Below are 23,071 nucleotides of genomic sequence, written 5' to 3'. Positions count from 1 at the left end.
GCACCCAGGGCAGGGCTGAGTGTCTGAAGTTCTGCTCTACACTGAGAAGAGTTGGAAAAGGAAAAACAGGCAAGAGCTCATGTTGGGCTTGACCCTGTAGAGCAGAGGTTGGCAAACTAGTCCACAGACCAAATCTAGCCTGTTGTCTGTTCTTACAAAGTTTTTATTGAAACACATTCAACCTCAGTTGTTTCATGTCATCTATGGCTATGTCTGCATGACAGTGTAGTCATAACTGAGTAGTTGAGCCAGAAGTAGCATGTCCTGCCAAGTCTGAAATATTTACCCCGAGCCCTTTGTAAGGGTGGGGCAAAAGTAGGTTTACAGGTGTTTGTATGAAAAATAACACAATAATTAATAAATCATAATGCAAGAATCAACTCCATTTCATGTACTTACAATCATAAACCTATTTTTGCTCCTGCTCCGTAGAAAACAGTTTGCCAGTCCCAACTGTGGAGGCTTAATGTGTTATAGGAAAGAGATGAGGATAGTGGCTGAATTCTGTGGATGGCATTGGAGTTGTGTTCTGTTATTTGTAGGGTCTCCTTCTTCTCTCTCTCTCTCTTAAAGCTAAATTAAAGAAGTGATGATAATAGCATGCACTTATGTTTTTCCATAAATTATAATTTTTGGACTTCCGGCAAGATGGAGGAATAGGTGGGCGCATCGTACCTCCTCGCACAACCAAGAACAGAACCACAATAATTTACAACAATGATTTGCAGTCATAATATCAGAACTGTCAGAGGATTTATCTAAATGGAAGTCGGACAGCCTAGAAGTTGAAGTAGACCCGTACATCCAGACTGGTAGGGGACTACGAGCCGAGAGAGCGGGCACGGGGCTGCCACGGGTCGCGGGTCGCAGGCGCGCGTAGGTCGGGCGAAATTTGGCGCAAAATCGGCACCACAGCCATCTGGGGCGCGGGAGTGCAGCGGTGCACCGGTGATCCCTGAGTACGCAAGCAGCGGCTGGGGGAATCAGTGGGGCAGCGACAGGGGACCAGGGCAGAGCTCAAGGCCCAGAAGCCCAGGGAAGTGTCTGACTCCAGGAGAACGGAAGGGTCGCCATTGATCCCTCCTGTCCCCGCTCCCGCCCATGCCCCCACATATAACGTCACAAGCTAGCGACTGGGGCGCCCAGCACCGGTGAACACCTAAGGCTCCGCCCCCCACCGTAACAAGAGCGACCAGACCGGAGAGAAAATAAATAAATAAGTAAAATAATAGGAGAGACAGGGAAAGACGTAAGACATGTTTCCAGCAGAACAGATCAGACCCCCAGGACTCATCCTTTTGAGTGACCAAGAAATAGCCAATCTATCAGATGCACAGTTCAAAACACTGGTGATCAGGAAGCTCACGGAACTGGTGGATTTTGGATCCAAATTACATGAAAAAATGCAGATTACCATAAAAGGGATGCAGGAAGACATACGGAGAAGAGCCAATTGCGAAAGGAAGGAATCTGAGTCTCAAAACAACACAGTGGACTAGAAGGAAGATAGAATCAACCAAGCAGGAGAGCATGATGAAATAAGAATTCAAAAAATCGAAGAAAAGCTTAAGACCATCGAGGACACCTTTAAACGTTCCAACATCCAAATTATAGGGTACCAGAAGGGGAAGACCAGCAAGTGGAAAAGTTATTTGAACAAATAATAAAGGAGAACTTCCCCAAACTGGCAAAGGGAACAGTCTTCCAAGAAATCCAAGGAGCGCAGAGAGCCCCAAAGAAGTTGGACCCAAGAAGAAACACACCAAGGCATATCATAATTACATTAGCCAAGGTAAAAACGAAGGAGAGAATCCTAGAAGCAGCAAGAGCTAAGGGGACAGTAACCTACAAAGGAGTTCCCATCAGACTGTCAGCTGATTTCTCCAAAGAGACCTTACAGGCAAGAAGGGGCTGGAAAGAAATATTCCAAGTCATGAAAGACAAGGACCTATATCCCAGATTGCTCTATCCAGCAAAGCTCTCATTTAGAATGGAAGAGAAGATAAAGTGCTTTTCAGATAAGGTCAAATTAAAGGAGTTCATCATCACCAAGCCCTTACTTTATGAAATGCTAAAGGGACTTATCTAAGAAAAGAAGATAAAGAAAAGACATGTATAGTAAAAGGACAGCAAACTCACAATTATTAACAATCACACCTAAAGCAAAACCAAAAGAAACTAAGCAAACAACTAGAATAGGAACAGAACCACAGAAATAGAGGGCACAAGGAGGGGCTAGCAGTAGGGGTGGGAGGAGGAGAGAGGGGGAAAAGGTATAGAGAATAAGTAGCATAGAATGTAGGTTGAAAATAGATAGGGGGAGGGCAAGAATAGTACGGGAAATGTAGAAGCTAAAGAACTCATAGGTATGACATATGGACATGGACTAAAGGGGGGGAAGGTGGGTGGGAGAGGGGGCACAGGGTGGAGGGGAGTGAAGGGGGAAATGGGACAACTGTAATAGCATAATAAAATATATTAAAAAAATAAATAAATAAAAATTATAATTTTTGTTTTATAGGATATAATTGACCCACATCACTGTATAATGGTTTGACTTAACATATAATGTGAAATAATTATTGCTATAAGTTTAGTTGTCATCCATCATCTCATCTTGACACAATAAAAAGGAGAGGCAAAAAAAGAAAAAAATATTTTCTTATGACAGCTCTTAGGATTTACTCTCTTAACTTTCTTTCCTATGTGTCATACAGTGTTAGCTATAGTTACCATGTTGTACATCAATCACATCCCCAGTGCTTATTTTCTTGTAAATGGGAGTTTGTACCTTTTGACTACCTTTCTCCAAATTCCACTCTCCCCACCCACACCTTTGGAAACAACAAAACATTTTCTATGAGTTTGGTAGGGTTTGCTTTTTTTGTTTTTAAATAGATTTCACATCTAAGGGAGATCATACAGTATTTGTCTTTCTCTGTCTGATTATTTTCTGTAGCATAATGCCTTCAAAGTCCATCCATGTTGTCTCCATAGAGGATTTCCTTGTTTTTTTTTTTTTGTTGTTGTGTTTTATGGCTGAATAATATTCCATCTCATATATACACCACAACTTTATCCATCATCCATCAGTGGACACTTAGGCTGTTCCCATGTCTTGGCTATTTTATATAATGCTGCTGTGGAAACATGGGTGCAAATAGCTTTTCAAATTAGTGTTTTCATTTCCTCTGAATATATTCCCAGAAGTGGAATTGTGGTATCGTGTAGTAATTCTAATTTTAATTTTGTGAGAAACCTCCATACTATTTTCCATAGTGGTTGAACCAGTTTACAATCCCACGGACAATGCAGGAAGGTTCCCTTTTCTCTACATACTTGCCCGCATTTCCCTCTTGTCTTTTTGATAATAGCCATTTTAACAGGTGTGAGGTGATGTGTGCTTCATGCAGTAGTTGCGATGACCCTGAAAATGGGGAATATAATGTGTGGTTCCGATATTCTTTGTTTTTTTGTGCTTTTTCTACTTCCATCAGTTAGAAATGTTCTGGAAAGTGGCAGTTAGAAATGTTTTGGAAAGTGCCTATTCTAGTTTAGGAAATAAAGTTGAAGACATAAATAAGGTATGTAAATCAGCCTTTCAGAAAAATCTGTGTTTTGTTTTTGTAGGTTCTTCAGCCACTACAACAGCGATTCTTAAGGGTGATAAATCAGGAAAACTTTCAGCAGCTGTGCCAGCAAGAGGAGGTCAAACAAGAAATCACTGCCACTCTCGAGGCTCTGTGTGGCATTGCTGAGGCCACCCAGATTGACAACGTTGCTATCCTTTTTAATTTTCTAATGGACTTCCTTACCAATTGTATTGGATTGATGGAAGTTTACAAAAATACCCCAGAGACTGTCAATCTCATAATAGAAGTTTTTGTTGAAGTTGCACATAAACAGATATGCTATCTCGGAGAGGTGAGCACTTTCTAATGTTCATCTTTTTTGGATTAAAACTTCTTAAAACTAATGAAATAATAGATACTTTCCTTCAAATTTAATATCTGAAATAATTTTATGCCTCCAAAAAGATTTTTCAAAAAGAGTTTTCAAAAGAACTCAGAATTCAGAGGAAGGCATATTGAATGAATACAAATTTTTACCCTAAAAACATGTTAATAATCAGTAATTTCTTTGGGCCAGTATGTTATTAAATTCATTTAAGTGAGCACTGTTTGATAAAACAAATGGATTATGGTAGAGAATATTAACCAGTTCATAGTAGGACCCTAAGGCTTACAATTTTAAATAGTAGTTTGTATCTTTTCTTTTAAGATGTTATTTATTTTAGATAAAGGGAAAGGGGGGGAGAAAGAGAGGAAGAGAAACATCAATGTGTGGTTGCTTCTCACATGCCCCATACTGGCGACCTGGCCTGCAACCCAGGCATATTCCCTGACTGGGAATCAAACCTGCGTGCGTCCCTTTGGTCTGTAGTCTGGGCTGGCACTCAGTTCGCTGAGCCACACCAGCCAGGGCACATATCTTTTGTTTAGAAAATTAGATGAGTGTTTAGGCACACTTAATTCTTATATGTTTAATAAGAAAAGATGTATATTTTTTGTGCCATTAAATAATTTAGAAAGCTTTGAAAAATCTTAAATACATATTTGTATTTGTTAGATTAGATTAAATCTTGTTCCAAATCATTTAATATGAGTTCCTGATTGATGATTTCATTTAGATCAAAGGGACCTGCTCAAAAATAAGGTTGTATTTTAAATACTGGATTGACGAAAAAGTTGGTTAAGTTTTTTTTTCTATATTATGGCTCTAGTAACACTCAGTTGTCTTCATTTCAAAACAGTTTCGTTAGATTGTATTGTGACAGCTGTCATATCAGTATGCATTTTTTAAAAAAACTTATCAAAATTGGTGAGTTTTTATATAACCATTTTGATATGGAAGATGGAAGAAAATACACAACATTTTCTGCATATTATTTCGAGAAAGGTAAAAACGCAACTGAAACACAAAGAGTTGTGCAGTGTGTGGAGAAGGTGCTGTGCCTTGATTGAATGTGTCAGAGGTGGTTTGTGGAGTGTCTTGTTACTGGAGGTTTCTTGCTGGACAATGCTCTATAGTCGGATGGACCAGTTGAAGTTGATAGCAGTCAAATTGAGAGATTAATTGAGAACAATCAACGTTATACCATGCAGGAGATAACTGACATACTCAAAATGTCCAAATCAATAAAGTTACTGGTGAGAATGAAAACTGTTTTTTATTTTACAGAAAAAACTAAATGGACTTTTTGGCCAACCCAATATTGTAAATATAGTCACAGGTAAATTACTGAGAGGGCATGCCAGTGCCATTCTCATGTTTGAGACTGCTGTTTGGTTCTCGGTGCTTGTGCAAGTTATACAATTTTAAGTTTTCAAATAATGAGTGACGTTGTTGAACAGCAGAAACCAAGCAGTTCTGTTGCCAAAAATCTCATCATTTCTTTCATCAAGTGAATAAAAATTTGGATGTCAGATTTCATGGCTGGAAAACTATTAGTTTAAGTATAACTAATTAGTATGTACTTTTCATGTATGTTAATGTTTTGGTATAGTTTGAAACGAGTATTTGAGATCTTTTGGGACTTAGAGTAAATGTATTAGATTATATTTTAAAATGTATTTAATATTTATATTTGTCCCAGTAGCATAATTTCTGAATGCTTTCTTACAGTCTAAAGCGATGAACTTGTATGAAGCCTGCCTTACACTGTTGCAAGTATATTCTAAGAATAATTTGGGGCGACAGAGAGTGGATGTCACAGCTGAGGAGGAGCAGTACCAGGACCTGCTTCTCATTATGGAACTCCTTACCAACCTTCTGTCAAAAGAGTTCATAGACTTCAGTGATACAGGTATGGTATAAACTTTGTTGTTACTATTGTTTTTATTATGGCAAAGGCTATTTTGTTGGTGAAATCCCACGAGGAAGTTCAATTTACAAAGTAGATGAAAGTGTCATCATCTCTCTGGTCACTGTAAAGCGAGGGTGGAACCCCCAGCCCTTCCTGCTTGGCTTTCCTCTTGTAAGAAGAATAGTTAAAATTTCCATCTGTTAGATTCCTGTGAAATGCCAGCACTATTCCTGTCACAGCAGTGGGAAATAGATACCAGTGTCACACTCATTTTCTGATAGATGAGGAAATAGGTACAAGAAGTTATATGTCATTTGTCCACAGATGTGGAGCAGCTAGTATGTCACAGGACTAGATTCACATGCCAGAACCAGACTGCACTTAGGCTCTACTGACTGGTCCCTCCTCTGTGGCCTGTGGTGGCCACTGCAGGAGAGCCCATTGCCTTCAGGGTGAGGCTTTGGAATCCTTGTTGGGGTAGAGCTCACAGGCCACCCTGAGGAGAGTAACCAGTGGCCCCAGGACAGCAGGACCTTGGGGAAGTCAGTTAGCCTTCCAGTGCCTTTCCTAACTGTTCATTGGGTGTGCTGAGAAACACCCTTCAGAGTGTTTACAGACGAGCTCAGGGGTCTCTGGTGCTGAGTTAATACAGGTGCAAATTCACCAATATTATGTGTAGATGTTCCCTCACCTCCCTCTGACCCTGCGACCCACCTTGTCTTAACACAAAAGAGATTGTGCTTTCTAAGAGAAACACAAATTCTGTCGAGCATCTCTTCTCATGTTCTGCAGGTATTTGTTGTTGTGGATGCTGCTTCCTTGGAAGATTTCCTTCCTGAGCCATGCGCTGTGACTTTCCCCTTTCCTCATTTCACCCCGTGCATGAACTTGTTCTTTCTCTGTTTCCCTATTCATTGGATGGCAGTTCTTTTCAATGTCTGTGCTATCCCAGGCACCATCCACTTCACAGTCTAGAAGGCTGACTCTGCAGTTTAACTAGGGCCCCCAGGTGACATTGTTTGGAAGGCCTTGCCCCACACCCACTCTGTGCTTCCTTTCCACACCAAGGCTGCAGCTGCCCCTCTGCCAGGCCCACTTCTCACACAAGTTCCCATGTTTTCTGATTTCTTCATGTCAGTCCTTACTCCAGGAATTCTCAAGCTTTTCTAGGTCATGGACCTTTAAAAGCTGAAGTAGTTACTGAACCTTTCCCTTGAAAAGTGGGTGTCATACCAACCCATAGTTTTACACACTGTATCAGTTGATTTGTGGGCTCTTGGAAACTCTTCTGTAGACTTTCCAGGGGTATAAGCACCAGGTCAGAGCCCTGTACCCTGAGGAATCTGGCTCAAAGTCCAGAGCCGATACTGAAAGGGAAGGAGAGTTATAAGAACGTTTGGAGGGAGAAGCCCCACAGTCTTCTTGGTTTGCTGTGCCAGGTGCACTTCTTTCCGCTGCTCTACGACAAGTGGGAGGTAGATGCTGCAGTTATACAGGTGAGGGGAGCCTTTCCAAATAAAAGAGCAAAAAGATCCACATCATAACAAAACAGTAAGAAGAAAAGTTGAGATTAAAATGCTCAGGGTTAAAAGTATAAAATGAGGGTAGATGGGGTTGAAGTTTAGATGAAAGAAAAATGAAGATAGTTAAAATAGAAAAAATGATTAAGAAACAGCATTAATTCGTTAAATTGATGGTAAAAAGGAAGATATTTTTAAGTCATTTCAAAAATAAAGATAATAGGTGACATAAAACAAAATATTTTTTTAGAAAGATTTTATTTTAGAGAGTGGTAAAAGGAGAGAGAAAGAGAGGGAGAAAAACATTGACATGTGAGAGAAACATCAATCAGTTGCCTCTTACGTTCCCTCTGCTGGGGACCTGACCCACAACCCAGGCATGTACCCTGACAGAGAATTGAACCAACAGCCTTTTGGTTTGCAGGCTGGCATGCAATCCACTGAGGTACACCAGCCAGGGCAAATCAAAATATTTTAAATATTATGAAGTGAAATTAACATGCTAGGTGGGATTTTAAAGGAACAACTGGCAGTGCATCTCTGTACTCCATTCTCAAATCCTTAGCAGAGCTCACTGCTGGAGAACAGAACCCACCAGGCCTCCAGGCCAAGAGCTGTCTTGTTAGGGAAGCCTGCAGGTAGTGCCAGGATGGCCTCACGCCCAGACAGGCCCTAGGTTCCTGGTGATGGAAGCCAGATTTGCATCCTTGCTTTGGAAGATAGAAGAACTGAGACCCCAGTGAAATTCAGAATTAGGCTGAAAGATGGTTTTAAGTAGAAGTGTGCTTTTTTGGGACCCACTTTGTCTTTTCCCCTTTGTTTTAAAATAATATACTCTGGTAGAAAAATTTTTAGGTACAGAGACAGAAAAATCACCCATCCTATGACATAATCCAGAGCCAACTATAAATTGCATTTCATAATTTCCCTTTTGGTTCTTCTGTACAATTTTCTCTGCAGTTGTACTGTAAATACAATTTTATTTTCTGCCTTTTTAAATCAATGTATTCTTGGCCTTTTTCTTGTCATTAAAATTTTTTATGACAGATGGCCGAATGGTTTTCCACATTTTGGAATTGAATCAGTTTCACTAATATTGTACCTCTGGAGTATTTACTATTTTGCTGTTACAAATAACAATGCAGTAATCACTTCTGTGAATAAATCTCTGTCTGGATTTCTGAATGCATCTTTATTATATACAGTGCTCAAAATGTTTTTACTATATAGCTTTTGAGGGTAAATATCACACTGTATCCTCACCAGCATGCAATTGTTATCACTTAAAAGTCATCTTGAATTTTCCCTGGCTGAGTGGTTCAGTTGGTTGGCATGTCATTCCGTATACCGAAGTGTTATGGGTTGGATCCCTGGTCACAGGCGATATGTGAAGCAACTGATTGATGTTTCTTTCCCACACATTGATGTTTCTCTTTTTCTCTGTCCCTTCCCCTCTCTCCAGAGTCAATAAATATATCCTCAGGTGAGGGTTAAAAGTCATCTTGAATTTAATGAATCAGGAATTATAACTTACATTTTTTTGCATTGCTTGATTAATGATTAGACTGAACTGTTTTTCATTGGATTGGTGGTTTTGTTAGACTCTACTCAGTTTTTTATTAAGGTCTTAGGGTTCCTATTCATGGGCATTTTTTGTGGAGTAAGGGCAATACCCTTGATCATGGTACCTGTTTTCAAAAAATTACTTTCTGTTTTTATATGACATTTTAATTTCGGTATTTCCCCTATTCTTTCTGCTTAAAAAAATTCCACACACCTAAGAGATAAAATAGCTGTTACTGTGGAAAGTATTTAACTCCTATTGTGACAAGCTTGTCACGGGAGTAGATTTACTTTTCACAACATTGGCTAAGCATTAGTTTCCCTTTATCACTGAAGAGTGATGTGTGTGGTATAAACGCAGAATGCCATATGTACTGAGTGCTCCGAGACCCTGAAAAGTGAAGTACAGAAGGGTGACCCAGGCAAGGTCACCAGGTGTCCTATTAACCACTCACAGATTTATTGTGGCTTAGGGTTCGAATCTGTTTTTACTTTCTCTAGGGTAAAATGTACCCAGATTTGCAGATTTGTTGATGTTATGACTGTAAGACTACGTGGTTTCTGTTTGTAGATGAAGTGTTTAGAGGACATGAGCCGGGGCAAGCAGCAAGCAGGTCTGTGTCAGCTGCGGATGTGGTTTTATATGGAGTCAACCTAATTCTTCCCTTGATGTCACAAGATCTCTTGAAGGTAATTAAAGAAAGTGAATGTGGACATTAAAATGTGTGTGCTTGAAGTTTAAAGATATTTTAGACAAGAACATGCCTTTTATTTTATTAAACGTGTGAATACCTGCTTGTCTCTTAAGTACATATAAAAATCGAATGTTTTTATTACTTTAGTGTCATTCACACTGAGGTCAACAACTTCGAACACAGGCCCTCACTACTCTTGCCCCATAATACTGCATTCAAAATAGATTGCTGACAGAAAAAGTGGGTCTTTTAGAAACTGCATTCTAATGTTAGCAGTTTGGGTTCTCTCATCATTTGTCATTAAGCAGCTAAAGTAAGTTAGATGCTCAGGTGTACACATTCCTCTCATACTTATTGAACATTATTTATTCTCAGGTTGAGGGATTGAACAAGAGAAGGAGTTTACAAATCATTACTCCCTGCAGAAATGGGATGGTAAGAAACCAAGACTCATACAGTTTTTAATTTTGCACCTTCTGACTGTGTTGTGCCTTGGTTTCACCACTCAGTGCTATAGGTGTGATAGTGATGAGGCTGCCCCTTCTTACGTGTCTTCTCATGAGATATTATAGGAGTCTGAGGGCGAGGACAAGGACATGGATGGAGAGGAGGAGGGGGTTGTGTCCGCCTGTGCACACATGCATGCATGGCATGGGAGGGGTGGAAAGTTGAGCATCCGAGTGAAAAGGCAGTGGATCCCCAGCCCATCGCATCTCTCATGACAGATGTCTGGTGGAAGGGATTCCAGTGATCCAGGAGCCAGGTGTCTGTGTACTAGCAGTAGGTGGGAAGTGTCGTCAGCTCTGTATGGTGATTACTTCTAGGATTATTTATTTATTACTATTGTTTAATCAAACAAAGCATTAAACATTTGGATGTGTATTCAACTGTTGTCAATCACCTGCTCTACCAGGGCTGCCCATGCAGTCACTGAATTTTGGGAGTGAAGGGGCCATTGTGCCGGTAATCTTAGCCTTTGGTGTTACCATCTTGTGTTTTCCTAATATGCTTGAGTGCACATCAACACATTTGCAGAGGGATTTTATTCAGAGGCCATTTAATTATTTTGAGATTGGACTGCATTGTTTACTTTTTTTTTTTTTTTTTTAGAGATCTTATTTATTTTTAGAGAGAGGGGAAGGGAGGGAGAAAGAGAGGGATAGAAACATCAATGTGTGGTTGCCTCTCACATGCCCCTACTGGGGACCTGGCCTGCAACCCAAGCCTGTGCCCTGCCTAGGAATTGAACTGGCAATGCTTTGGTTTTCAGGCTAGCACTAAATCCACTGAGCCACACCAGCCAGGGCTACTTTTTTAAGGTAAACAGAATATCTGGAATTGGCTGTAGCTTCTTCTTCTTTTTTTTCTTTTTGGCTGTAGCTTTTATTAACTATTCAGAAAATAATTGTTTCTACTGTGTATTATCATATCAGTTACTAAAATATTCCCTTTATTGTCACTTATTTTTATATTTAATTAGTTCTTGTTTTCTATATCTTATATGTGTTTTTAAAACATTATTATACTTAGAAGCTTGCTTGTTATTACATTACTTTTTTGCATTAATGGAAATAAAACTAGATAACATTAAGCATTTAAATATTTAATTTTTATTTTTCAGTTTCCAACCCTTTGTAATCAATACTACAAATTAATCACATTTATCTGTGAGATTTTTCCTGAAAAAATACCACAACTTCCTGAAGACCTTTTTAAAAGTCTGATGTGCTCTCTAGAACTGGGAATGACTTCATATCCTTTAAATGAGCATCGTTATCACTTGTCACGTGGGGGAAAGACCTTACCTGAAGAAAGTTTTTAAAATTTGCTTTTTAATTTCAGTTTTATTTCTTAAAGCCACCGTTTCTCTAGCTGCCTTGATTCTGTGGGGTTTTTGTTGTTGTTAGACTGTGTCATCTTTTTATTCTTTTACAGATCCCAGAGGCATTTGGCCCCTGGCCCCCAAATCACTCTTTCATTAAGTGCCTTGACTAGTGGTGTCATGAGCTGTTGTGGAGTGTCTGATCCTAGCTGCCTGATAGTGGAGAGTAGCAGGGCTTTGATCAGTATGTGCTTCCCAGTCAGAAACACTCTGGTAGTCTCCACTCCCAATCCCAGTCACTTGTGGATCATCTCAAAACCTCGGGAGTCTTTTGTCACTTAGTAAAGACATGGTGCACGTGGATATATATCTTGCTTACCTGCATTCATTTCTAGAGATACACTCCATGTAATAGTAGTGGTATTTCTTTATCTTTACTATGTCAAGTGTGTCCACTTGCATTTTCTCTTTGACCTTCATGATCAGAATGAGCTCGGAGGTTTGCCAGCTGTGCCTGGAGGCCCTGACACCACTGGCTGAGCAGTGCGCAAAAGCTCAGGAGACGGACTCACCGCTCTTTCTAGCAACACGGCACTTTCTGAAGGTAAGGTACCTAGGCCACAGGTTATGAGGTCACCCCCTCTCTCTCTCTTGTGGAACAGGGAAGGGGAGGACTGTGATTTTTGCATTGTGTATCTTCAGTTAGCAGTTTCCTTGTGCACTTTCAGCTGGTTTTCGATATGCTGGTTCTGCAGAAGCACAACACAGAGATGACGACAGCAGCCGGTGAGGCGTTCTACACGCTGGTGTGCCTGCACCAGGTATGGCCGTTGCTCTCAGGGCCCCTCATCCTCTTAGAAGGAGAAGGTTCAGACCCACAGTGGGTGTGAATCCTCCAAACTTTAGAGGGTCTGTGTGTCAGGGCTGCAGCTCTGTTATGGTCAGGCTCTGTTTCTTCACTACCTCACTAGCTCTGGACTATTCTCTTGTTTATCAGACATGCTGATGGTCAGTAAATAAGCATTTATTTTCCCTTCTGGAACCATCCTTTGCCCCAAAGCTTGTCCTTAAGTAACTGCTAGGAACGAGGAGTCAGATGTGAGAGGATAATGGAGGCGTGCTTCTGTCCTCGAGGAACTCAGTTTTATAAGGAAAACTGGATGAGTGAGACCGGAGACCCAGAAGAGGCTGCCTTTAGAGAGCATGGGGAACAACAGTGTTTATTCCATACTACAATACAGAAGCAATGTTCTTTTTCTCTTTTTCTCTTTTCTTCTCTTTTCCTTTCTTTTCCTTTCCCTTTCCTTCCCCCTCTCCCTTCTTTCTTGTTTGAGTCTTTAAAGATTGAAGCACTTACTGTTGTGGTGTAAATGTAACAGAAGAAAAGTTATGCTGGCTCATCTGTCTCCCTTCCCTGTTTTAAGTGCCCATTCAGTGTATGAGAAAGAATCATATTTGGTCATCAGATGCCCCCTGCACACATGTCCCAGCCTGACCAAGTGATTTGTTAGAGAAACTGTGACATTTTTTTGAAGTGTAGAGGCCATAGCATTTGCTGTGATTGGAGTTGAGAGGTTCATTTTTCTTGTTTTATAAAGATAGGATTTCAAGGTGGTCATTGTACTATTTTGAAGACCCCCTTCTGGCAGGTTTCCCAAACTGTTTGTGCCCAGAGTTGCAGGTGCTCAGAAGTTCATTTCCTGAGATGGTGCCCATTGTAGTCAGGGGCCTTTCTCTGTCATTTGACATCCTATTCTTAGTAGGAAGGTGGGTTTCTTATCCCTACGTACATAAGAGCTTACATTCTGATTACGTTTTTAAAAACATTTCATGGCCTGACCAGTGGAGCTGAGTTGGTGGGACGTTGTTCCACAAAGCCAAAGGTCACTGGTTTGATTCTTGGTCAGGACACATCCTGGGTTAGGGATTTGGTCCATGGTTGGGGTGCATGTGACAGGCAACTGATTGATCTTTCTCTCTCACATCGATGTTTCTCTTCCTCCCTTCCCCTCTCTCTAAAAATAAATAAAATATTTTTAATGTTTTTTTTAAAAGATTTTATCTATTTATTTTTAGAGAGAGGGGAAGGGAAGGAGAGAGGGAAACATTGATGTGAGAGAGAACATCAGTTGGTTGCCTCTCAAACGAGCCCTGACTGGGGACCAAATCCGCAACCTAAGCATGTGCCCTGACTAGGAATCAAAGCAGTGTCCTTAACGCTTTGCAAGATAACTCCCAACCCCACTAAATAAATAAAATCTTTAAACAAAACTTCACACATTGTAGGGCAGAGAGCAGGAGTTTGGGATTGGTGAGGATGATGTCCTGCTGGTCTGGCCCAGAGATACAGGCATTTCACGTTAACAGGGACATGGTTCGTGTTCATTCTTTTCCCCTGTGAAGAGGCCTGTCCTTCAGAGGGGGCACCAAAGGCAGCCACTCTCGCTCCATGCCTGGCTGGCTTAGGGTGCTGTGCCCTACTCTTCCAAATGTCATTAATGTGTGGTTTTACCAATTTGGTCCATCATGATGTTGCAGGAAGCTACTACAAAAGTGGCAGACCCCCTTTTTTGAGAGTTTATCTTGGAAAGCTGCCCTGGTTTCATTTCCTTTAATGTCACAACCACTCATTTGTATAAGGCTTTGTTATAGAGGGCACTAAAAGTAGAAAAGCCACACACACACACACACACACACACACACGTATTTGTTATTGTTACCTCCTCCTGTCCTTTCTCCCAGAGCTGCCGAGCACAGTGCTGGTTTGAGCCGCAGGTGCGCAGCCATTCCAGTGTTCTGCTTCCACATTGAGAAAGGACGGAAATAACCTTTCTCCCACTCTGCCATCTCCCACCTGTGTTTGTGTGACCTGCTGTCTGCAGAGCTGTGTGGACACAGTGTCTATAAAAACCTCTAAGAAACTATTGAAAGGTTGCTGACTTTGTGCTTTGAAAATACAGAAGAGGCAACACAACAAAATTGGTGCCTAACAGCCTGCATTCTTGCTCAAAGGCACTGTGCTCTTGGACATACTAGGTAATCTCGCTGTATATAAGAACTCCCATCTGCAAAATGGGAATATAAACAGAGGTTGCCTTGGAGCATTGTTACAACAGGTATGTTACCAATGGAGAAGGTTGAGGCAGAACCCAGAATATGTGCTGACTGTGAAGAAGAGCTAGCAGACTCTGCCTCTTAGAATCCTGTCATCCAGTAACTGATAGGACCCACTTGTGTGCTGCTTGAGGAAGACGTGTTCTTACATACACTTTCTCTCTTTGATAGGCCGAGTACTCTGAATTGGTTGAAACATTACTGTCAAGTCAACAAGATCCCATTATTTACCAGAGATTAGCAGATGCCTTCAACAAGCTTACTGCAAGCAGCACCCCTCCTACGCTGGATCGGAAACAGAAGATGGCCTTCCTAAAGAGTTTAGAAGAGTTTATGGCAAATGTTGGTGGTCTCCTATGTGTAAAATAAAGAACAAAATTCTATGCTTAATTTAGATCCTTTCTGCAAAGTGCACTGAATTGCTAAAAGTCGAGTCTTGTCCTGTCCTCAGTTCCTTAGCCATTGGGGTTTAGGAGAGATTGGCAGTTTGACATGTAACCAATGCAGTGAGACAGGAGAGCTCACCTCCAGTCAGCATTTGCTGTTAGGTGACCACAGTTGGTCACAAGTGTTCTGTAGGTTTGGAATGGCGATTTCACCTTTTCAAGATGAAATTTCATATATGTGCAAATAGATATGGGCACCATGAAATGTTCAGTGCCTTTTCCTTCTTTGTCAAATGTTAGGTGGCTAGCCAAAGTTTAGAATTTTCATCATGAAATATTGGGTGGCTATATACTTGTATGCTTGGTGATGTTTCTCAAATGTTTTCCATCAACCAACTGCAGTGTTGAGGAGCTGGGCCCAACTGCAGGCTCTCAGAGTCAGAATTTCTGTTTGTAGGACATGGGATTCTTCATTTTAATAAACTTCTCCCCTCTGCTACCCCAAAAGTTTTGAATCAATGCAAGAGATGCTGAAAACTTGGAAAAGGCTTTGCGCTTTGGTGCTTTTCCTCTCAGTGATTCAGTTCTGAGTTTGGAAGGAGGGAAGGCATTGGCAGGTGCTCACTGGCCTCGTACGTAACATTGCCTGGTGTGGCAGTTTTTGTGGAATACAGGTCTTTAGTCAAACTCTGATGCCTGGACTTGAGGAGGAAAATACAAGTATATTTTTGTTTCCTAAAAAGTACTTTAGGAACTGTAGCCATTTCATTGCCTTAATTTTAAGAAGAAAGGACAAAAGAAAGCAGATCTGTTTTAGTAAGAAATTCAGTCCTGAGGCTTTGGAGTGGGTAGGGTGTAAGCTCCTCTAAACTTGGTGCCCTTGTTGTGGCGTATTCATGTTGCTTTGTGAGGGAAATGGAGGCTCCTCCATATGTAGTCTAACTCTTCGAGTATATTTCTATCCAGCCTCTTAGCCATGGCTATAGTATTCTATTCTGAATGGCTTGCTTTAAGCAATAAGTATTTTAAAGGATGGGAGTGACTACTGCAGATTTTAGACATTGGGGCATTAAGGGCAGTAATTATGTTGGAGTGGATATATCCTCATTTCACAGGAGCCATGTAAATTTAGAAGATACAAAAATCCACTTTGACCGTCTAGTTTGTCGATTCTAATCAGGATTTTACTATTGTCATGCTTCCCTTAAATTATGGAAATGAAAGCTAATTTATAAACCACAGGCACATGGTCCATTGGCATGTCAGAGTCACATGGCACAGTGACACTTTCGGGGGAGGGGTGTCCTGCCGTGCTCTTGATATCTCTGTGCTAAACCGTCCCTGGAATGCGGTGTTACTCTCTGGATTGCATGTAGCACGTGCACCTCCACAGTGATGCTGTTTGAAACTGTATAACTGCTGCTGGCAGTTAAAGTTACCAAAACAGGGGCATCTAAGTTACACCCAGCTTGGCATGCTGCCTTAGACACCTGTCGACGCAGAGCTGGAGCCAGGGCTTTGAGAACCATTTCTGTTAGTTGACACCATCAAGTAACAGTGGAGGGGGAACAAAATAATCTTAAAACAGCTAAAAAAAAAGTAATGTCACTCACTCTTCATGAAATATACATTACATTGTGTTTTTAAAAATACTTTGAACCATTCATTTATTTTTAGATTTCTTTTTTCCCTTTAACAAACCTGGAAGTCATAGCACCAGTAACCACTATTTTGCATTGTTCTTGGTGTGGTATGTCTCCCAGCTCTGCACACCTTCTCAGTGGTCGTAAGCCACACGTGTCTGTGTGTAATGAGTATTGTCCCTTTGCAGAGTGACTGGGACACACAGCTGACTGGCTAGGTCCACTGGCCGTGACAAAACTGTAGTCAAGTTTTTAAAAACAAAGAAAGGTAAGTAGGAAAGGGATGCTTGGGAAATAAAAAGGCATCTGAATTTAATAACTGTTACTTAGATGGAAATGTATGTGCTAAATTTGCCCAGATGCTGTTGATCATAATACAGTATCATTAGATGACTGTTAATAAAACCAAGATGCACTTTGCAGTGGACCAAATAAGCCTTCCGATATCACCAGAATTTAGTTAGTGGCAAATGGGAAAAAAGGGGCAACACTGCTTTTTAAGTAATGGGGACACCACTTAACTGTAGCAGCTAGACTCTTTCAAGGTGTGTGTGTGTGTGTGTGTGTGTGTGTGTGTGTGTGTGTTTTCCTGATGGGTATTTGTTTAGTTTGGGTCTTTTTTCTTTTTTCTTGTCCAGGTTTGTCTTTAGCAGTGCTTGTTGGCTTTTCATTTTTGTGGGTTTTGTTTTAATGCTCTTGGCCCAGTGGAGGTTAAGAATACTTGCTTAATTTTTGTAAATTGATTTTTACTGTTAAAACTGACTGTTAAGTTGTCCAAAGAGTTTTAAAAACTAGAACATTATTTGTGCCCCTCCCTGTTTATATATGTTAAAGGGATACTGTCAAGTATTTGATTATTTTAGAATTGTGTGCTATATGAAATTTATGTTCATGCATAGTAACCTTTAACCTCTAATTTCTAGCTTTTTGGTTCATTCTTTGTCTGATTTTATTTTCCTGGGCCCATTCGTTTCCTGAGGTGCAATCTCTGTGGACTTTGTACTTTCACAGTTGGAATTGATGTAACAGTATCTGCCGCTACGCCCTTGTAGCTCTGTCACAGGATTGGGCTTTTCATGGTTCCTCTGGACGGGTGGCTTCCTGGGCAGCTAGAGCACGTGACTACTTTGCAGTGTCCTTTTCACAGTTATCTGGGTCTTTCTTTCTTTCTGTTTTTTAATTTGTTGGAAGATAGTAGCATGTTAAAATTACTGTATTGAGTTTTCTCCTGGTATAAAGTATGGCATTTTATGTAAAAAAACAAAAAACCAACAGCTTTGCAATCTTTTTCAAACTAATTTTAAAAACTTAATCATTTCACTGTAAGCCATATATCTAATTATATGACATTATTCTGTTCAGATGAGATGATTACTACTTCTTTTCACAATTTTCATTTCAAAACCCAGCATCTATATAGTGCAGCCCTCCAGTAGCAGTCTCCTTGTGGTCTGTGATTTACTTTCTCTTTTACAAAAAATATTGGTTTGTGTTTGTAATGCTACCATATTTCTCATTTCTGTTAGTACATGTATGAACCCCTCAAGATTGAAGGGAGCTGTTGATTTCAAGTCTGAGCACCCTAGGAGACCATGTCAATTTAACCCTTAAAATACTCCCTTTGTTACAATTTTACTTGTCTCTGTTTGCCATCTCTATCATTAGAGGTGGTCATTATTGGACCTTACTAAGTTAGCTGTCTGACGTATGATTAGCGTTACTGGTTCCTGAATAAAATGTTCACTGTTAGGTCAGAAGGAACCTCAGTACTTCTTAGGTTTTTGTTTTTTTTTTAACGAGAGAATAAGGAGTTGATTTGGATATGTGTTCTTAACACAACTTTCTATAAATTCTATAAAATAACAGAACTGATTTGAGTATACAATGTTTTAAATTATTTTAAAATGTGATTGTATATCCTCTGATTTGGTAAATAACTATGTTCTGAAAACACTGCATTTTAGAATTCTTTAAAAATTGATTTTCTAAAATTAAAAAATGTCCAAATTAGGTATATTGCCGAGCTCAAATTGATATGAAGTGCCATGGTTGAAGTTGAACTTTAAACATTTTAATTTAGATGTAAGATGTGAAGTATTTTCAGTCAGTTATAATGGGAACCCATGACATATTTAGCCAAAGAATATATTTGGTTCAGGTAAAAGTACAAGCTTAATAATGGGCATCCACTCTGCTCTAGAGGTGGGATGATCTGTTTATGGCCTCTAGCTCCCTGTCTTAAGTCTGTGAAGACTGAGCTACTCTGAGATGGTGATGGTAATGGAAGGAGTGGCATGCACATGAGCATCTTTAGGTTCACATGCACACTGGCCTTGTCCTCCTCACCCATTGGGGTTTGCTACTAGTCTGTTCCCAGGCTTTCCCAGCAGTGGAGAGGTTTTCTCCTTTTCAGTCTAGATTCTTAGGCCTCAGCTATTAGGAGCTGCCAGGTATGTACTAGTAGCTTACCTTCTTAGCCTGAAATTAAATACTGCACCTGCACTATGCATCTTAACAGAAATCTGATCTCAAGTGTGTTCTGAGTTTAGGCTTTCTGGTGTAGTGTCATCTATCACATAAAATTATGACAGATTGCAAATATTGATGTTGCTACCATTCAGCACGTGTAAAATTTTTAAAAATTTATAAATATTAAAATTTTAAACTTACACTAAGACTTCAGTTTTGGGGGGACACCCAGGGACAAGTATACCCTTAATTTACCTCTATTAACGTTACTAACAAAGGTATAAAGTTGCATTTAATTTTTCAAAAGATGCTACAATACAATTTTAGGAAATCAAGGCTATGTGTTGAGCCAGTTAAAAGCTGACTATCAAATTGATAAAATTTTATTTGTATTTTTAAATCCATAAATGGGAGTTATTATGTGTCTTTTAACTAAATATTTTTATTACATTTTTGTTTTGACTGTGTGTGATTTGTTCATGGGTATTTAGTTGACTATTTTATGAAACTGAAATGATACCAGTTCATTTAACATCACAGGATGATTGACATTGGGTACATTATACAGTTACAATTAAAAAAAATAAGAAAAACATGATGACATACCTGTATAGATAAAATAAAGATTTACATTACCTTCTGGGAGAACACCCAGCCCTAATAGAATATCCAGGATTCAGAAAGAAAAAGTTTTGTTTATATTCTGTAAATTTAGTATATTTATTTTTATGTCAGCTCACAGTCTTAGAAACATATTCAGAGTTATTAAATCATTGAATTTGGAGTATATTTGTAGTAAAGAATTTTAGTGGTTTGGGTCATTCTTTTTGGCCTTTCAGGGAATGTGGGAAATTAGTCATTCTGCTATGACAGGCCGGCTTTCACTCTTTACCTAATCTTAAATCTTGTATAAATGTGCAATGAAAAGTTAATTTTTTAAAGAAAGAAAATACATTTTTAAATATATTGCTTTTAAACTTGATTTTGCTGTGAATATTCATTGATTTATAATGGTATTTCTTAGGTTATATTGAGATTTGATTTTACTCTAAGAGTGGATAAAGAAAATTCAGGTGTAAGAGGACTAAGTAGAGTTGTTTTGAGTTTTCATATTCCCTCTTTAATTATTAAGGGCAGGACCTGGGCCACAGGCTAATTAATCATCTGTGATTTGAGAGAGCCATAGATGATTTTGAATGTCCCAAATACAGAAATCTGATATTGTTTTCTTAAAAGACATCTTTAAAATAATCATGCTTTCTAAAATACGGTTGGTTTACAAATGATAGCTTGGTATGTTGAATATATTATGAATCATTTTGTTTGATTTGTAACCATGGGATACAAGATTGGGTCAATGTGCATTCTTTGTAATCACAAATGGTAGTTCAGTTTTACTTTCTTTTAAAACTAAGTGGAAGTAAAGGGCATATTTGGTGAAATTTATGAGAAAATCTTGCTGGGACATTCCATACATGCAGCACTAATGGCAGCATACCATCTAAATTCTAGTACATAAATCAGTACCCTACTGAACACTTTCTGTGTAAATTATTCTTCCAAAGAAAAAAAATTAAAACATGCTGATGGATAAAATACAGTAGATGCTCAATAAATTCTATTATATTTAAAGATTCTAGGAACACATTTTGTTGCATTAGGTAAGTGTGCCCTTACACAAAGCCTAATACCTGATAGTTGTTATTTTAAAATACTGTGATAGCTTCACATCAGTACAGTGTGACCGTATAGCCCCTGCCACAGCCACCATAATGGTATTGTGATAGAGTTCACTGTGTTACTTACTTTATACAAGAAAATTGGTCTATATAAGTCAAGGTTTTTAGTTTCTACTGAATTTACTCATCTTATTCCTATAACAACAAAAAACCCTAACAGTGATTTCCAAAGGGAGTTTCTTGTATCACTAATTCTTTATAAATTGTAGAAGTGAAACAAGTGTCTTTCCTGTGTGAAGTTAAGGGCTTTACTACACTGCCCTAGAAGATCTCAATCAGATTTCCTCACTTTATTTAATAGTTTCTTCTCAAAGCATTAGTGGGACTAGAATTCAGAAGCACCCTTTGCAACATGCTTAGATTAATTTGAATAATCTGGTGATAAAACACTTCAAGAATGGAAGAAAAACAGATGAATCTGTATTCTTGTAATTTTAGTACTCATTTTTATAAGAGGAAAAGTGAGTCTAACTTCATCTTTATCTTAAGAGATCTTGCCAGTCCTGGTGAGGTAGCTCAGCTGGATGAAGCATTGTCCCTTGAGGTTGCAGATTCCATTTTTGGTCAGGGCACATAGAGGAGGTAGCCAATGAATGAATGCATCAATGAGTGGAACAAACACATTGATGTCTTTCTCTCTGTAAAAGTCAAGTAAAAATAAAGATCTTTTCCAAAGTAATTTCCATTTCTTTTTTGTTTTGTTTTTTAATCCTCACCTGAGGACATGTTGGTTATTGATTTTAGAGAGAGGGAGGGGGAGAGAGAAAAACATCTGTTGGTTGCCTCCCCCTTGCACCCCAACCAGGAACTGAACTGGTACCTAGGTGAGTGGCCTGGCCAGGGATCGAATCCCCAACCTTTTGGTGTACTGGCTGACACTCCAACTAGCAGAACCACCTGGCCAGGGCTCTTCATTTCTTTTATGCATCGTTTCTGAAGAATGAGATGAACAAAAATCACTTTTGAAAACACAAAAGGAATAATTCCTGAACTAAAACAGGTTTGAAAGCATCTTATGTCCAGTTTTACTTGCAAATAATTTTCCTTTCAGAGTATCAAATTGCCTTTGATAAGTTGTTTATGGTTTGTAAAAGCACTAAATTACAATGCAGATCTTTTACCAGGAAAATTTTATTCTTCATGTATTACTGTGAGCAGGCTGTATGGCCAGTCAGCACTGTTGGTGGAGGTATAACTGAACTTCCTGACTGACATCTATGGTCACTTTAATGGTAAAAATAACATTATAATACATGTTACCTGAAGGTAAGTATTGCATCTCACATGCTATGAAAGCAATTGTAACTTCTAAAGTTTAAAAAGATATGTTTTAAACCAAAACTTTGTTTTAACATGACTTGTAAATTATAGGTCAAGGCAGTCTCCTATGTTTTTTATACTTCTGTGAAAAATGTACCGTCATAAAAATTGGTTCTTGGTTCATGTTACTGATTTTAATTTGTTTTATGTATTTTCTTTCCTGCTTCTTTGCTAAGTTATGCCTGGTTTTGAAATACTTGGTTTAGTAGGCTTGTCATCAGTTCAGAGCTATCAAAATAAAAGTAATGCATGGGTTGCTATAGGCCAGGAAACAGTATTCAAAATGGAAATTATGGTACCCCTCAAGTTGTAAGCCTGTGTTATGTACTATTACTATTTGGCAGTTGAGTCATTTATTTATATCCTCAACTTATGCCCGAAAGGATTTAAGGTAATTGTACAGAATATGTAAAACAGCACAGTAATGAAATTGATAAAGAAAATGAAGGAGAGGAAGGTAGGAACATAATATAGATGGATTGTCTTTCAGATTGGAAAATACATCACTTATGATTTGGTAATTGCCAGGTTTAACAAATGCTTTTTATGTGCCAGGCACTTTGCTAGAGGGGTTTTTTTAAGTATATTTTATTGATTATGCTATTACAGTTGTCCCTGTTTTTCCCTCTTTGCCCCTCTCTGCCTGGTACTCCCCTCCAGCAACACCCTCCTCCCTTAGTTCATGTCCATGGGTCATGCATATAAGTTGTTTTCTCCATTGCCTGTACCATTCTTAAGCCCCAACCTCTATTTCGTACCTACCCAATTACACTCTAAATCCCTGTACCTTTACCCCATCCTCCCCTGTCCCCCTCTCAGATCATAACCCTCCAGATGATCTCCATTCCTGTTCTAATTGTTTACTTAGTTTTTGTGTTATTGATAATTGTGAGTTTGTTGTTATTTTAATGTTCATTATCTTGATTTTTTTCTT

At 39.2% G+C, this 23,071-nt stretch overlaps 1 protein-coding gene across 3 annotated transcripts in view; it reads left to right on the top strand.

Annotated features, from left to right (window-relative positions):
* The window catches only part of XPO4 (exportin 4), a 114,440-nt gene extending 94,131 nt beyond the window's left edge, over nucleotides 1-20,309 (top strand). For all 3 annotated transcript variants that reach the window (XM_028531894.2, XM_036018407.1, XM_036018406.1), the window contains 7 exons: nucleotides 3,631-3,924; nucleotides 5,686-5,866; nucleotides 9,521-9,639; nucleotides 11,266-11,396; nucleotides 11,953-12,070; nucleotides 12,195-12,287; nucleotides 14,752-20,309. In XM_028531894.2, the coding sequence (XP_028387695.1) occupies nucleotides 3,631-3,924; nucleotides 5,686-5,866; nucleotides 9,521-9,639; nucleotides 11,266-11,396; nucleotides 11,953-12,070; nucleotides 12,195-12,287; nucleotides 14,752-14,949 (1,134 nt within the window). In that variant the 3' untranslated portion in view covers nucleotides 14,950-20,309. The remainder of the gene's footprint in view (nucleotides 1-3,630; nucleotides 3,925-5,685; nucleotides 5,867-9,520; nucleotides 9,640-11,265; nucleotides 11,397-11,952; nucleotides 12,071-12,194; nucleotides 12,288-14,751) is intronic.
* Nucleotides 20,310-23,071: the final 2,762 nt, after the last annotated feature.

Source organism: Phyllostomus discolor, chromosome 2 (assembly GCF_004126475.2).
Source record: "Phyllostomus discolor isolate MPI-MPIP mPhyDis1 chromosome 2, mPhyDis1.pri.v3, whole genome shotgun sequence".
Lineage (NCBI taxonomy): Eukaryota > Metazoa > Chordata > Mammalia > Chiroptera > Phyllostomidae > Phyllostomus > Phyllostomus discolor.
This window is presented reverse-complemented; position numbering and strand designations above follow the sequence as displayed.